A 16,926-nucleotide genomic window follows, 5' to 3' on the forward strand; every position below is an offset into this window, starting at 1 on the left:
GCTGCTGCCTGCTGGAACCAGAAATTCAGAACCGTCAAAACCGATGCCCCGTCTTGGACGGAATCGGACCGATTCCTGGTCACTTTCTCCCATCCTCAGGTGACTTCTTTTTTCTTATCAGCAATTCGACCGCGAATCCGGCGTCGCGGAGGAATGCGCGTCTCCTCGCGTTGTCGAAAGCCCGGCCGGGGGGGGGGGGGGGGGGGGGGGGTGGGTTACTTTGGTGTTGTATTGATGAGGTGCCTGATTAGGGAGAGCTGTTTCGTTCACCAATTGGAGGAGATTTTGGAAGTAAAGAAAGACCAATTGGGATACATTTAAAAAAAAGACCAATTCGTTTTGGTTTGTGCTGAATTTTCTCCGCGAATTGCGCCAGATTTAACCGCGACAGACAGGAACTTGGTCGAGTTGGTCATTGCACGGGTGTGCAGAGGCTTCCTTGTCTTGTCTCCTTTTGACCCAAGATCTGTCCATCGCGCGTGAACTGAGACGACTTTGGCCGGTGAGAAGAAGATGAATATTGGAGACTTTGGAAGGAGGCAACAACTTTGAGTATGGATCCTCCAATCCTGCTGGCTTGCGTTACAAAAGACCAAAATTGCATGGAGAGTTGGGCATCCTGCATGCTTCCGCCTTCGGAGCTAACAAGTGCAAGTTGGGAGGAGGAGGATGCATAGCATAACCTAGAGTTTGTACTATGTTCATGGATTTCCTTTGCATCACTATCGAAAACCTTGCCTTGTCATTGTTTTCTTGTTTTCGGAAAAAGAAAACATGTTGGACTTGATGTGCACCACGAAGCGCACGGGGTTGGTCCATGCCCATGTCAAACTTGTCCTGCTGTACTCTGTGTTGCGTTATGGCACATCTGACTTGGATGCAGGACTGAGATGCCGAACAAAAGCATGATATTTTCTGTTTTTCAGCATAATGGACTCGTACCGTGATTTGATTTCCGTTGCAAAGGTTATACGTAGCAAATTGACCTTTTCTTTGATTCTTTGGAGAGGTAATACTAGTGACGCGATGTTCTTCTTGGAGAACTGTTGGTGTCATGCTGACAATGAACGGCACCGCAACAGCAGACAGTGTTGAACTGTTGATGCCTTTGTTTATGGGAAATAGCTACAGACTGCTAGTGGAGATGATTATTCCACAGTGCCTCCTTTTCAGGGGCCGTTCACTCCAGTCTCCAATGGAAGAACAGCTATACAGTCGCCCGACTGTTTGCCTGCTCTCTGTGCAAGCAACTGACTGCTAAAAAGGAGCCCTGGCCAGGTTGACCAACCAAAAGAATCTAAAAGGCAAGCGTCACTTTACTTTCTAGCCAAGGAGTTTGCAGCAGTGACCGTCCCTCCTTCGGGGGGATTCTTGCGGTCGTGAAAGCAACGGCTCACATTCTTGGCTCATGGGCGAATAGATTCCATCCCAACATTGAGCATGCTGCGCTGAAAGGGGGGAATCAGAAATAGAAAGGCAAGGAACTCGGCACCAAACAAAACACAGTGCCAACACACAATGCGCGAGCACATCACACCTTGGCAATACTACAACTGGACAACAGGTATTTACCAAATGTTCACAGAAGGATCATCCAGCACAATCTTTACACATGAAGCTCCATGTTTGATCTTTACAAGCTTTAGCACAAACACGAAGCGTTCCCGTCGTCATCATCCACCATCTCGCCACCTAGGTTAGAAGGTATGCATATCACTTGTACATGACTGTTGTTAGGTTCTGGAGAGAGGACCCCTCGCGCTGGTGCTAGAACAGGGTGTACATAGGGTAAGAGATGTTGATCTTTGTGCCGTTCATTCCAGAATCTGTGTTTCCATTAGTGCAGCTATCACGAGGGCTTGACATTGTTGGCTGTTGGAGCAATGTGCTCGCCATACCACCTCCCATGCCTGATTTTGTCCCCTGGCAAAATGCATCATATCCCCCAGTGGACATGTAGCTACCGGTGGATCCATCCCGATACTCAAGCTTATGACGTGGAGGATAAGGTGACAAGCGAGGGTGATTCAACCAACCAGAGAAGAAGGTACCTTGAAACTGTCCGTGTCTCTGGTTTGTATCAGTTGAACCGAGTCGTGAAGAGGTGCTCACGTTTAGATTTTTTGAGACATCTCCATCATCTTTCAGGCAATCTGTAGCCCAGCTAGGGAGGTCTTGTTGATCTGTAATACCACAAGAATCCTTTACCAGGGCATCAGATGCGGGGCATAGTCCAGAGCAAGCAGGGGAGCTCACATATACAAATTTGCCTGAATCAGAAGAGTGACGAGGCTTCTCAAATCCAGGAGGGCAAGCCTGTCTCTTTCTTTCTTTCGTATCTGGTGCTGCTACATCAGTGGATGATACTGCACTGGTTGGTCTTGATAACATAGTGCAATCTGAACCATGAGATGGAACTATATCACCTGATCGAACCATTTCCCTGTTGTAGAAGCTTTCATGCCCTCCTTGTGCTGAATCTTGTCGTTTACCCTCAGTCAAATTTACCTGATTATTAAGAGTGCTATGGCAGAGACTTGCTCTTGCTATAACAGTATTAGAAACAGGTGCACCTTGTTGATTTACCAGCTGCAATTGATTTTGTGATGTCAACTTGCGCTTCAAATCTGAAAGATCATTGGACCCAGCTGTAGCTTGAGATTTGGGATCAGATGTAGAAAGATTGCTGGGCACAGGTCTGCTACTCATGCTCTGCACTACAGTTGATCGGTGTGATGCCGTGCTCTCTAAAAGCTGCTTATGATTTCCTGGGACCAGCTTTTCAATGATATCTGGGAATCCATTCTTTTTCTCTGCTCCAGCATGAGATTTAACAGTAGCTGAAGCCTGCTGTGAAGGTTGTTCTAGGCTCTGGGAAATTAAATGACTTCTAGAAATGGTAATGCAATCGCTGTGATCATCTTTTACCAAAGCAAGTTTTGTAGAACATGAAGTGCCATCACCGATTTGTCCTGTTGCTTTAGGCCTGCCAAGTATAGTAAAACGCCGACTTGATACAACTTGTCCTTGTGAAACTACATTAGAATACTGTGGTTTTTGCTGCGAAGTGTCAGATGTTCCATTTTCTGCTGAGGTCGTTTGATTGGAATTTGAAGTGTCATTTCCTAACTGTGAAGATGCTTCGGATTTATCACTATTGGAGTCCACCTGCTCATTAAGGTGCACCTTTGATCCTTGTGGAACTAAACTCATATTCGATAGGCTCTCCAATGAAGTGCTCTCAATAGGTCTACATGAATGCTGCATATGCTGTACTGATGTCGTACTTGAACGGTTACGCCCTCCAGGTGGTATATATTTTTGAGATTTGGGGTCAGACAAATTTTGATGATTACTGCGTATGCTCTCATGGTCATCTCTTCGATGAAGAACCGCATTTGCAATAGATGGACTGCCAGAAGAAAGGCTTGAGTCCCTGCAACAAAGAAGAGTGGCCATCAGTGAAGGACTGAAGGTTCATACACATACATCAGGATCTGGCCCTAGCAACAACAGCATTTACCGTGGAGTGGTGGCTGGTAGTAAACTAGCATTCTTGTTAGCACCATTGGGTAGTAATCCTTCAGCATTGATGCAAATCTTTGCATAAAAGGACTTGGTTAGTACAACGATGGGTAAGTAATACATGCAAACTATAAAAAACACATCCATTTACCCCCTTTGCAGCAAAACCATAATGTCATATAAAAAAATAACAAGATAAATTTTAATAATTAGTTCAAACTAAATTAGATTCTTACATCTTTGGAGATTCCACTACAAGTAGTAGTTTTTGAACTGCAGTCACCTGGAGGAGGTAAAGTACGTCCTGAGCGATGTTGGGGACCCTTGGTATCCATTCCCATCAAATGTTGCAGCCTAATCTCCAGAAAGAAACAACAGAGATGTAAAAAAAATATATGTGGGTTGTTCCTATAAATAACTATATCATGTGCCCTTTAGGTGCCTGGCAATCCCATCTATGTAATCTTGCATCTAACAATCCAAATGGAGCATGGCAACATTGAATATAGATATGAGTTTGGACTGCAAGGTTCAACTAATCATGCTACATGGCCCTTTCTCTGTTTTGCTTTAGTTGAGCTAGGGCCAGAACCACACATGTGGGACATTCACCTTACTTTTAATGCTGCTGCTTGTACGTATCCTTATGAAACATAAAAGTTTCATGGCACAGGTGCAGGTGCCCTATTATACAGATTAAGAAACAAAAAAGGCACATCTTTAAGATATTAGAATCTTCAGATGCCCGGCAAATAAATGCCGGTTGTTCTGATTTATTTATACTGAGTATTCACTACTAAGCAGTTCCCATTTATTTATACCGAATATTCTCTACTAATCAGCAACAAATACGGGTCCAACAACAAGGTTGACATATTCATCGAATGTGTTGCAACAATCTAAGTCCGCAATTGTTGAATCCAAGGGCCCTACGCTGTCCTGCCATTAATTGCTATGTTAAGCCCCACCCGCCCGCCTACCCAAACACAACCCATGCTCTTCTAGTAATTAATAATTGCTTGGTTGCAACACACGCCATAAGCATCATAATCAAGCTCACGGTGGCGTAATCGGCAAAGGTGTGACCGTGTGATATAAGGGTAGTGAGTGGTTGGAGACTTGGAGTGAGTGGGCCCTGTGTGACAGTAGCGTCCGGTGACAAAAGATAAGCGCTTGTATTGTTGAACCAAACTATTACATTTAAACCAAAGCAAAGTCTTGCAGAACCGGAAGAACAATTCTTCCTCTGCTCTATCTCTCTATCGATTTCCTCTATTGGTTGCTCACATCTCAGCGAGAGATCGCCGGTGGCCAGGGGTTGTCAAAATTGTTCTCTGCTTATTCCCCATAGACGGTGATTTACATTGACTAGCACATGTCAAAATTGTGATATCCAAAAATGTACCTTGCACACACCACAGAAACATCATCTTTGGTACAAATATCTTCTGCTGAGGCTTTATGATGCACATATGAACAGTTTGTCTTATAGCAAACCTGAGCCAAGGCACAGCCAATTATAATTATCAGAAAAGAAATACACAGATGATTGCAGGGAACTAAATATATAATACATACCCTATTGCTTAGCCATATATGGCAATATCTTGTGACACCAAAAGTTGCTCTATATGATCAGCATATAGAGAGTCAGCCATAGCGTTACAATAAGACAAATAACAAGATGGATGGTGTTTTGCTTAAGTCAAACTGTAGTATATTTAGAGCCAACTTACTTTAAAGGTTTTCCATCCAAGATGTAGCCATTAACCGCCTGTATGCATCGGACAGCCTCCTCTTCTCTAGCATACGTAACATATCTAAAGGGATGCGAGCAAAGAATTACACAATAAATAAGCATCTGACCTCAAACGTAAAACAAATAATTAAATTTGATAAGAGTAACCACTGTTCAATAGAAAATGGATCCAGTAGGAACCAACAATATAATTAGGTAAAATCAGAACTGTAATCCCTGCTGCAAAATCATATCCAATGTCACAATAAAAGGTGGATTGTCCATGTCACTAGAAAGTGGAAGGGCATGCAAGCAAATTTGGAACGAGCAAGGCACATTTTCCAAAATGTGCAATTCTGGTTTGTAGGTCTTAGCTGCAAAGATATGAAGAATGATGTCTATATAATAGCGATCATATTACTGATCTGAACTTTCTATATTCAAATGACTTACACACGGCCAGAGTCAGGAATCTGTTGGTTAGCTCCAATATTACCAATGATAATGTTTTCTATTTTCCCATACTGTCCAAGGAAATTCTTCTGTCTCAGCAACTGCATGAATAGCATACGGTTAGCATTTATCTCATATTCATCGAAAGATATTACAGGGAGGGAAGAATCATGATCGTAGTGTTCACACTCCCAGTGCAAAGCATTTACCTTCTCGCTGGCGAACTCATTCGGCATACCAACAATATAAACAAGCTTCCGCTGAATCACACGGACATTATTTGGATCTTTTGGTTCTGACTGCCCCAACTGATCTTTTGCAGATGTTTGCTTATGAGACTTGGTTTGTTCTTTTTGATAGTTTGCCTTATCAGCGCAAAGTTCCTTTAAACTGGCATTGGGGAAAGAACGAAGAGAAAATTAAAGTAAATCAATTACTATTTTATTTTAAAATAAGAAGTTTGATCAATTAGAATTTTGATATTGAAAGATGGTCATAAGGTGATGAATAACACAGAATTTTAGAGATAAAGCACATGCATTTGGTTCCTGGAGCTTGTCCCCAGGATCCTATCCTTGTTATAGACAGAACGGCATCCAGGGCACCTCCCGCCAGATTCATCCTTCTGGTCCATATTCATTATACGATGCCAACACCACAGACATATCTACCAAGAAAATGATATATCATAAACATGCCAAGTTAACACATAAAGCTCACAAAAAAGACATCATTCGAGCTGTGCATATTTTACCAAACAATCATTTGAGTCATAAAGGTAGAAATGCAACAAGCATTTAATTCACTTCAGTCAACGGGTCATGTTATCTAAAATAGGATCTACAGATAAAAGTACAGCTGGTGTTTAGACTATTATTATTGAATCCTGAAACATACTGCATCAGTACTGTTTACTAAACATGAGTATGATGGTTTTATGATTGCTGAGAAGAGTCCTAGCAATCAGAAGGTATTAGAAACATCCAAATATAAAGAATGAAGGCCAGTAGAAAAAAACTAAAACTGAGAAATTGTTTCCATATCAAAATGGTACTCGAGCCATGGATATTCACCTCATATCCACATTTACAAGGCTTCAGCTGTTTATCTGTCAAATCCATCATCTCCATGCAAAGTGGACATTTGTCATTAGCAGTGGCGCTCATGGTGACTCCACCCTTAAAGAAGCAAGAAAAAAGAAGAAGAGTTATCTTACCAGAATAATAAGATATAAAAATGTACATTTTCAGAACATTATTAATCTAAATAATGGCATCACAGCAATGTTGCCAAATGATGTAGGACACACTCAATGCATCAACCACTTCATTGTTAAGGCATAATCGGCTTTCTTTAAGGTACAGGAAAACACATTTTAAGCCAGCATAAGCTTATATTCAAATATACTTTAAAGGTCAGCGTTTAAGACAAAATATCAAATCACAAGAATCTCAAGTGTAAATTTGGTGAATAACCATGTAGTATCCCCTAGAAAAAGTATGATTTAAAGTATTGAAATTTAAACAAAGAATATGATAACACAGCTTTTATGTGGACTAATTATTAAAGCCAGGCATGAGTTCTGTATGGCTTTAACTTTCAGTTCCACCAAGAAGTGCTCCTTTTCCCTCCATAATGGTGTCAAAATATCCTATGAGTAAGTTTTGTATACAAATTGGCACATTCCATAAGCGAAAGCCCAGGCGCCATACTAGTTATGAACAGCTTGTTATCATCAGTTAGGCAAATGATTGCAGTTATTCACCTATTGCTTGCTTGAACAACGCATGAAATGTTTTGTTCGAAGGAAAAATATTTAGTCTGGAATGGTGAAAGTCAAAGTTATTGCACTGTTAGAACCAGCACATCAGTTTGTCTAGACTTGATGTAATCATTGTCATGATAAGAAAAAATCTATCTCTACACAACTTTTCATCAACAAATTAAAGAAAGAATTTGTACGGCGTACAAAACAGGACTCCCACTACACATCATCTAGAATATTTGTTGATTGGGCTATTAATGGCAGCGCACTTTCCTGATTTCATTTCCTGAACTCGAGAAGCCTGAAGGAAAGATGCACCAGGCACATCATCATCATGCACATGGGTACATATCATAGAGCGAACGCGCTGTATGCAGTACTTTCCCTCTATCGGTATCTCCTCTGCAGCTCATTAAGTTCCAGAACTTTGCAAGCTGCACTGACATAAACTGCAGCATGCTGATCTCTTCCTAACAATTTAGGGGTCCACATGCAAATCCTCGACTTCGAGGGGGGCATGCAGCAAAAGTAAACCTAAGATGGAGCTTAAAATCTAATGCTCTCTTATCCTGATCGATCATAATGCAAGTTTAATGTCAAAAACAAACTAATCTCGTACTTGATAAATCAATTAGTCTTCGATACTCCAAGTCAAAGCCTATAATAAAGAGGAAGAACACAGCGAACTCCTGACCATTTCCCACTAAAACCCCACTCCAAAATACCAAAACCCCATAGAATCGAGGAATGCTTTTTTTTCTGCGATGCATCAAATTGCTGGCAAATCAAAACAATAGCGGATTAACTCCAGGCGCGTCTAAATACGCAGTATTGTGCAACCCAAAACCGACCCCCGTACTAGCCCCCATAATCAACAAAGTTAGCAAAAATCGCCGCCAAAAACATCCCACATTTCACCGCAACCAAACCCCGGGAATGATCGCGGGCAACCGCCGCTTTCACCATCAAAGCACGCCCAAACGAACCGGGGGGGGGGGGGGGGCGGGGAATGCCCCATAAATTTTCACCAAAACCCCCGCCCCAGCAAAGCCCTAGAGCAATCCACCACCGGGCAATGCTGGAGAGCAGCACGCCCGCGGCTAAAACGCACCAAAACACCGAGGAATCGCGGCCGAATGCCCCCCAGAACCCCACATTGCCAGCATCGGAAAGCCCTAGAGCGAGGCGAACGGGGGTTTGCGATCGGAGATTGGAGCGGGTGGGGGAACTCACGTCGGGGGAGCGGAGGCGATCGGAGTCGCGGGCCGCCTCGGGATTAGGGTTTCGAGCTCCCCCCGTCGTCTCCCTCCAGAGACTCTCTCCCTCCTCCCCCTTCTCTCGCTCCCCTCCGCCGCGCCCCCCTTCGCAGCCGTCGCCTAAAAACTGAAGAAGAGCTTTCGCGTCCTGCCCCCCTTTTTGTTTTTTCTCTCGGGGGCCAAACGAGTCTTCAATTTTCCTGGAGTCCAAAGAGAAGCGATGGTCTTTAATAATTGGCACCACGACTCGCCCGCGGACCCACACCCGGCAAGATACGCGGCCCCACCCCCGTCCTCACGCCGACACGTGGGCCTGGGTTTGCGTGGGGTCAAGCGCGCGGTGACTCCGGGTGGAACCGCCTCCGGCGTGCCGGTGCGGCCCGTCTGGTCATTTCTTGTTCTGCCTCTGACGCGGCCGCGTACTTTTGAGTGAGGCGGCATTTCTTCATGCCATACTCGCGCGGGCGTGGGACCGGATCCAGGCGGGACCACATGTCGGTGAGTAGGGCGCCCGGGGCCACGGAGGTAGCTTGTCGTTTCCAGGGCGCATCCGTATATCCGCTCGGGATGAGACCCATACGCAAGCTCTTGGAGTTATTATCCACTGGAAACCGGGCCCAAAAGCTTGAGCGCGCCACCTGTCAGTGAGTGGGCGGTGGAGTGGACGTGACCGGGGGTCAGTGGGCTGGCTTCCATTGATGGCAGGGGATAGCATGGTGTGGGGGTGGGGTTGGGGAAAGTGACTGCGAGTGGCAGAGAGAGCCGTGCGCGGTCGCAGCCGCGGCGGCATCCCTTGGTGTGGGCCCGTATCGGGGTTTTGGACTGGGTTCAATACGGGCCCGCGCACAGTGGGTTGATGGGGGAGATGTGCACTTTGATCGCAGGCTTGCAGCCTTTCAGGGAGCATGGGAGGGACCATCTTCTTCTCTTCGAACAGCTTGCGTTACAAGGTCTAGAAGAGCACTAGAGCAGGCTCTCAGGCTGTTCCTCTGTTTTCTACAACGGCATCTCCTGCAATATAGTTCCAAGTTCCAAAACAGGATAGTAGAGTTTTTTTAAAAAAAAGGTAAGGATTGTATAGATTGACAGATATTTTGTTTCCATGGCATGTCTATTATTGAATTTTTTTTATTCTTTTACAAAACACTAGTACAAATATCTTTAAGAGATGAGGACGAAAAATAACAAATACTCTGTTGTTTAGAGGGTGATGGGATATGCGGCACGCATTGGAGTCGGTTTTAGAATAAAAGGAAAAAAAATCTAGATGCGTGCTCCAACTTCAAAGATTGGACCGAGCAATAATATATGAAAAAATAACGTAAATCCTAGTAATCAGGCACCTTTGTGGAAGTACTCCACACTTTCTAAGAGTATAACATATATATGTTAATGAGTTGATGTAAATCCTACTTCGTTCCAAAATGTAGGTTGTTTTGGTATTTTTAAATTTATAATATTTGCTATATATTTAGATATAATGTATGTCTAAGTGTATAACAAAATCTGTAAACCTAGTTAAGTTAAAACGACCTACATTTTGTAACAGTGGGAGGGGTAATTAGGCACCTTCATGGAACGCGGTTTCATTTGTCCAAATCTCAACTCTTTGGTAGTTTAGTTGCATAGTCAATCAGACGCAATAACTGATCCAACTTTAATCAAGACTGGCTAGTTTCTAACCGATTATGTGTTTCTGAAAGTTGGCAGTCCTGAGCCACGCGCATGAATTGGGTCATCATTGGAGTCACCAAACAAGGCCTTACGAGCTGAATTGTGGTCATGTGCTAGGATCCGAGAGTGTGGTGGTGGAGGAAGAATTCACTGCACGTGCCCTAACCAAACTCTTTCTCTGCAGTTCCAAAAAGGAAGCAGCGATAGTGCACGTCCTTGGTAGAAATCGAGAGATGGTTGCCAAGAGAACATATCAGCAAAAGTGCGAGTTAGATGTTAATGTGTTAGCAAATGTGATAGCATCTCAACCGATGCATGTAAAATTGTAACAAAAATATAGATTGTTAAAGGGTACAATCATTTATGCGCATGCAAAATTTAAGCTTGAACAAAGATTTGTGCAATAAAAATTTAAGCTTATTTAACACTGGCAAAGTTACTTATTACTTCTTTGGCCATTGAAAATTCGAATTTCCTTATTTAACACCATGTGTGAAAATTGGTTCCTAATTTGATACTACCGTATATTTTGACAAGTTATGGTATTAAGTTGAGGTGAAAAGACCATTTTACCCCTTTTAAGCCTAGTACAGTGTCCATCCTATAGTTTAAGCAAGAGTCAACGTGCACTTTGGTTTATGTTTTTAAGATATAGGTGTCACATCGACAGAATAAGGTAGTATTATTTTAAAAAATAGAGCAAGGTCGCTGCCCATGCTGCGTCGGGGAGCTGCCTCACGCACGGCCCCCCGCGCGGCTGCTGCACCGCTCGTCACGCGCGGGGGCGCGTCCCGCCCTTCCGGCGCGGGGCGGCGCTGCCCAGCTGCGCCGCCGCCCGTCCCGCACCGGCGCCGCGCGGAGCACGCGCCTGTGCTGCGGTCCGGCGGCCGCGCCGCCGGCCATCTCGCGCAGGGGTCGCCGCCGTTCGGCGCGCGCGGCGCGCGTCGCTTGCCGTGCGTGGCTGTGCAGCACCACCGCGCCTGCAGCCTTGCCCTTGGACGCCACCGGTCCTTGGGAACTCGATCTCGGGTTTGGGGGGAGTGGAAACATGAGGGAGAGACATGGATACGAGGATGAAACGGGAGCCACAGCGTGTGGCCGCCTGGGTGAGAGGGTGCGGTGAGGATGGGTCAACACTTCAAAAGAGGCAAAATAGGCTTTTCATCCTCGATTAACACCGTTAGTAATAGACGGGAGCTAAATTTGAACTAGTGTCAAATAAGGAAGATTGAGATTTCGAGGGCCAAGAAAGTAATAAGTAATTTTGCCAGCGTCAATTAAATTTTTTTCTCAATTTTGGTCCAAACGTGTCAGAAACCCCTTCTAATATAATATGGCGTGAAAAGGAAACTAAAAGACTCAATAGTAACGGGCTGTGACAACTTCACGTTCGGCCGACCAAGTGATTCACCTCGTGCGGCCGTGCCAGCCCAAGTCCCGCGCCCCGTCTCTTCTAATCATCTCTAAATAAATATCTCGCCGCCCCTCCTTCTGCCCGTCACTAAATAAATATCTCGCCGCCCCTCCTTCTGCCCACAAATCCTACCCGTCAGCGGCATCCACCTCCCCCAGTCCGCCTCCTTAAGCGATTCATCCCGTGCGGCCGTGCTAGCCTAAGTCCCGCCCCGTCTCTTCCGATCATCCCTGTCCGTTTGATCGAATAGACGGCTTAGATGCCCGTCACTAAATAAATATCTCGCCGCTCCTCCTTCCACCCACAAACCCTACCCGTTGACGGCATCCACCTTCCCCAGTCCGCCTCCTTAAGCGATTCACCTCGTGCGGCCGTGCCAGCCCAAGTCCCGCCCCGTCTCTTCCGGTCATTCCTATCCGTTGGATCGAATAGACGGCTTAGGTGCTCGTCACTGAATAAATATCTCGCCGCCCCTCCTTCTGCCCACAAACCCTGCCCGTCGGCGGCATCCACCTCCCCCCAGTCCGCCTCCTTCCTAGTCACAGGCGTCCACCTCCACCTCCTCGCTCGCTCCTCCACCCCAACTCATCCCCGTGGCTGGCATTGCGGCTGACCTCGGCTCGCCGGAGTCGCCGTGGTCACGCCCCAGTTCTTTGTGGTCCGGATGCGGCCGGCGCAGCGCCAGGCTCGGCCAACTCGCGCGCGAGCTGGCTCTGCCTTTCCACCGCAGCCCCGCTGATCCGGTGGGTGCCGCGATCGCGCCGCTCGCAGTACCAGACTAAACCCTTATCACCAACGACACAACGTCTTCCGGCAGCGCTATCCGTATTCGTGTCCTCCCTCCGCGGCGCAGGGCGACTTCATGAGGAACCGCTCATCCGGCTCCAAGCTCGGCTGCAGCGGCAGAGCGGGCGTGCGGAGCAGCTTGGAAATGTCCGCGCGCCAAAACATTTTTGGGATTGGAGGTGTGATCACTAGGGTTGGCTCTAGTGACCTGCCTCTGCACCGACCTATCGGCTTCGGTCTGCCTTGTTGCTGGTAAGTCTTTATCTTCTTTCTTCCTCGTCTGGAAACATCGGTCAACTGCGGTGTACTGGGCTTTGAAATTGTTCTGGGCCAGTATATTTGGCCAATATATTTGGCCCATAACAGCTAAAACTCGACGCCAATACAAATAGCCGCACGGCTACCCGCACATCTCCCCGTTTCTTTTGATCAATCATCAGCTTCTTCCCCGTTCTCTCGTGCTTTCGGGATCAATTTGCTCCCCCTTTCTCCCTCATCACATCTTCTGTTCGAGGACTGGCAGCCACCGATCAGGGGTGTTTCACGATGACGGTACTGTTTGCTAGCCCGATGCTCTGGGTTTCTCTGGGGTTTGCCACATTGTGATATATCATGTTCCTCTGATTCTTGTGGGCCAATTTCTGAGGGATTTTCGGTTCATTGATCTGCTTTTGGGTTTGGCTTTGTTATAAGCATGGACGTTCTGGTTTGTTTGGGTAATGTGCTCACAAGAATTAAGAAGTTCTTTATGCAGGATTCTCTCATGTGCAGCGTTCTTGATTTCTTAGGCAGGATTCTCTCGTGTTCTTGATTTCTTTTGGCAGGATTCTCTCGCGTTCTTGATTTCTCGGAAGAACTTAATGCAGGATTGCGTTGCTTGTGGAGAAGCTCTTTAGGCATTTTCTCGATTCTTTATTTCTTACAATCCGGAAGTTGTTCATTAGGCACGATCGGGATGGGTTCTTTCTTGAATTCTTATAATCCGCGAGAAGTTTTTTAGGCATGATTGGGATGGGTTCTTAAGTTCTTCAGGATGGATCTCATTCTATTCTTGATATACAGTGTATGGAACATTTCTTTTCCTGGGTTATGAGATGGCGCTGAGGGATTTTGTTAGGCACGTATTACATTTCTTGTTTGGTTTGTAAAACGCACAAATTTCTTGTGTTTTTGGGAATGAAGTATTTTTTTCTAGGTTTAGGGGATTTGTTATATTAACTGTCTGCTTTTCTGTGATTCTGTGATTACAGCGGAAGGGGACCACTTGTTTGTTCAAGATTGGGTTTCCTACCCCTCCATCGGAGCGCAGAGTTTCAGAAGTGGTGAAGGTACATGTCACAATGCACGTTTTAGCATAGATTATGTTCCAGCACTCTATTGATTGGCATATCATATATTTTTATGTCTCATTACTTTGTTGATCCATATTTTAGCTTATCTTTTGATGTCTTAGTACTCTGTTGATTGGAGTGTATATGTCACAGGTGTCTTTGAAAGACAACAAGGAGTACCGTGATCCTCCACAGGAGGGACTTCCACAGCCAGCCCCTCAGCAGAATGTGGTAAGTTCTTTGTAGCAGAAATTTTTGTTACTTGTTCATGGCGTGTCCTACAATCTGTTGTTTTTTTTTTCATTTTAGGAGGAAGCACAGGTCTCTCTTAAGGAGTATTATCAGGATGATATCTCCTCTCTGGAGGCTCAGATAGCATATATGGACACGAAAGTGGCTGGAGTAATTGGAGATCCTGATATTAGCCCTGCGGACGCAAAGAGAGTTGCTAGAAAGTGGCTGGAGTAATTGGAGATCCTGATATTAGCCCTGCGGACGCAAAGAAAGTTGCTAGAAAACTAGGACGAGGACAAAAGTTTTTAAATTGGGTAAAGGCAAAAGTTGCACATATGTAAGTATCTTAACCGTCAATAGAGATTTGCTAATTGAAATGTCATTGCATAGAATGCAAATGAACATGCTAAATGCACAGGAGTAACAGATCGCGTTGCATTATAATTGCAAAAATGATTCCAATGATATAGTCTATAGCATGAAGCAGTTGGTTTTCAGGTGATAGACTTATGATTGTTTTGTTCCTGCCACAGGGAAGGGATGGAAGCTGCTCCGGGGGTAGGAACCAGAGGGAGATGTGGAGCAAGGAGCGCCTGAGCACATTCAGGAAAAGCCCATAGTCGTGTCTGCTCAGGAACCAGAGGGACCAGATATTGCCCTTGATGGCCTGTCAGTATCTTAACAGTCGATAGAGAGATTGCTAATTGAAACATCGTATAGAATGCAAATGAACATGCTAAATGCATGAGTAACAGCTCTTGCTGCATCATAATTGCAAAAATGATTCCAATAATATTGCCCATAGCATGTAGCCGTTGATCCTCAGATGATTGTTTTGTTCCTGCGAAGGGATGGAAGCTGCTCCGGAGGGACTGGGTGTCGAGGACCAGCGAGTCCCCAGAATTTCAAGTAATGAACTGTCATATAGGCTGAGTGAATTCAAGGGTCTGCCCTTTAGACGAATGCACCTACTGTTTTGATGGACCTCAGTCACCCAGCCTTTTCTATCTCATACTGAGAGGCTCTTTTCACGGGCCATAGTACGTCGAGGCTGTTCAGGAGAGCTGGACGTGTGACTTGTCATCATGTATCTTAAACTTGTTCGCCTGTCCTCGGAGTTGAACTGATTTGTGAGAAGCTAGCCCGCCAATCTTTTGATGAAGACAGGGATGAGTTTTGCCTTTCTGTGGTGGCTGTACATATGGAAGTGGTTTCACACTTGATGCTTTACGTTATTGCTTTTTTTTAATGATATAATTCAAGGAAAACGGTGTTGTTGTTTTTAGACAGAATGTTTAGGATTAAGTTTTTGGTGATGTTTAAACTAGATTCCTCTGTAATTGTCGAAGAGGGAAGGGTTGGCTGTTTCTGAGTCATGAGTAACAGTGCTAATTGTTGAGGGAAGGTTGCTGGCTGTTTATTTCTGAGTCATGAGTGACATTGCTAACTGTTGAGGAGGGAGGGGCTGGCTGCATGAGTAGTAACGGTACTAATTGTCAAGGGAGGGTGGCTGATTTTCGCCTCTTTTTAATCAACTCCATTGAACTTCCAAATGTTCTCAGGTCGTCTGAATTCCAAAAGATGTTCGTCTGCAAAATTCGCTAACGCTGTAACGCACCCATCACATCTGCAGCTACGAACTACGACGCATACATTATGTAGTTCAAATGCCCTCCAAACATTAGATGTAAGCCTTCAGATAGATCGTGGATGAGGATGGAGCCGGAGTCGAGGCCGCGGCTCATCATGACCACCACGTACATGCTGCTCCATCCTAACCGCAGCCTGCCGATGATTTTGTTCGCCGACTTTATGTCTCCTGCCTATGACACGAAGCACGCACGTCTGACATCCCCCAGTCTACCTTTTCAAAAAAAAAAATGACATCCCCCACTCCTCCAGTCTGAATCCTGTATTGACATCAGCATGTCTTCCTTTGTCCGCAGGTTCGCTTCACCAGAAGTCTTTCACCGAGCTTGAGACCGGGAGCATGCTGGGCTCCTAGCCGCAATCCCGCTACGCTGCCGAAGCCGTGGCGCAAAAAATGCGAGGTCAATGGTGTAGCAAGAAAATCTACTGCAAAGCCACTAAAATTCTGTGTGTTTCCCAACTAAAAGATCGCCATCCTGGGCCACGTGAATGAATTGGGCCATCATTGGAGTCACCAAACAAGGATACCAGAGTGGTGGTGGAGGAAGAAATCCAAAAGAAAAAGGGAAATCGGCACGTACAAGAAATCCAAGATTTTCTTATAAACTCGTATTATTCGGTAGTATGCAGAAAGGTGCAGCAGCCACGTGCTTGGATTTTCATATAAACGCGTCAAAAATTAACTGAATTTGGAAATAAAATCATAAGAATTAAACATCAAAGTTGTCTGAATACAAGATGAATTTTATACAATAAGTTCACAACATCCAACGATGATTTAAACCTAATTTTCTTGGAAGACCACTACCATGCATCATTACTATTTTTCAAAGGAAGATACCAATGCAACCGGCTAGCCCGATAGGATAGTCATGCTCGTCTTCCTCCAGGAGCTTCGTGAACTCGTCGAGTTCTGGGGCGAGGAACTTGGGCGGGGGGTACATTCTACCAATCCTAGCGCACCGCTTCTGCCACTCCGTGTCCGGGTCATAAACGTGGAGCTTGCCGGCCCGGCGGTACTCCTCCTCCACCTCCTCCTCCGTCATGGCGATGTAGCGCAGCGCCTCCTCGTGCGCCGCCTTGATGAACCTAAGCGCCGC

At 45.4% G+C, this 16,926-nt stretch overlaps 1 protein-coding gene and 1 long non-coding RNA gene across 2 annotated transcripts; one reads left to right on the forward strand and one right to left on the reverse strand.

Annotated features, from left to right (window-relative positions):
* Positions 1 to 1,551: 1,551 nt before the first annotated feature.
* LOC112894626 lies at positions 1,552 to 8,831 on the reverse strand. Its single transcript, XM_025962392.1, has 11 exons — positions 8,715 to 8,831; positions 6,790 to 6,894; positions 6,256 to 6,383; positions 5,926 to 6,106; positions 5,717 to 5,817; positions 5,262 to 5,345; positions 5,104 to 5,152; positions 4,931 to 5,022; positions 3,762 to 3,879; positions 3,524 to 3,600; positions 1,552 to 3,436 (listed from the first exon to the last, which is right to left on the reverse strand). Exons 2-11 carry the CDS (start codon positions 6,880 to 6,882, stop codon positions 1,768 to 1,770), a joined length of 2,592 nt encoding a protein of 863 aa, XP_025818177.1. The 5' UTR covers positions 6,883 to 6,894; positions 8,715 to 8,831; the 3' UTR covers positions 1,552 to 1,767.
* A 3,586-nt stretch (positions 8,832 to 12,417) lies between these two features.
* Positions 12,418 to 15,343, forward strand: LOC112895401. Its single transcript, XR_003229187.1, has 5 exons — positions 12,418 to 12,863; positions 13,862 to 13,939; positions 14,096 to 14,173; positions 14,252 to 14,513; positions 14,710 to 15,343. It is a non-coding gene; the product is annotated as an uncharacterized LOC112895401 (long non-coding RNA).
* Positions 15,344 to 16,926: the final 1,583 nt, after the last annotated feature.

Source organism: Panicum hallii, chromosome 5, assembly GCF_002211085.1.
Source record: "Panicum hallii strain FIL2 chromosome 5, PHallii_v3.1, whole genome shotgun sequence".
Lineage (NCBI taxonomy): Eukaryota > Viridiplantae > Streptophyta > Magnoliopsida > Poales > Poaceae > Panicum > Panicum hallii.

Excerpts from the sequence above, each read along its gene's own strand:
- LOC112894626 (XM_025962392.1), bottom strand. The coding sequence starts at position 6,882 with ATGAGCGCCACTGCTAATGACAAATGTCCACTTTGCATGGAGATGATG. Across the intron at positions 5,346-5,716 it reads ATTCCTGACTCTGGCCGTGT|ATATGTTACGTATGCTAGAG; the intron begins GTAAGTCATTTG and ends GCATCCCTTTAG. Across the intron at positions 5,153-5,261 it reads TTGGATGGAAAACCTTTAAA|AGCAACTTTTGGTGTCACAA; the intron begins GTAAGTTGGCTC and ends CTGATCATATAG.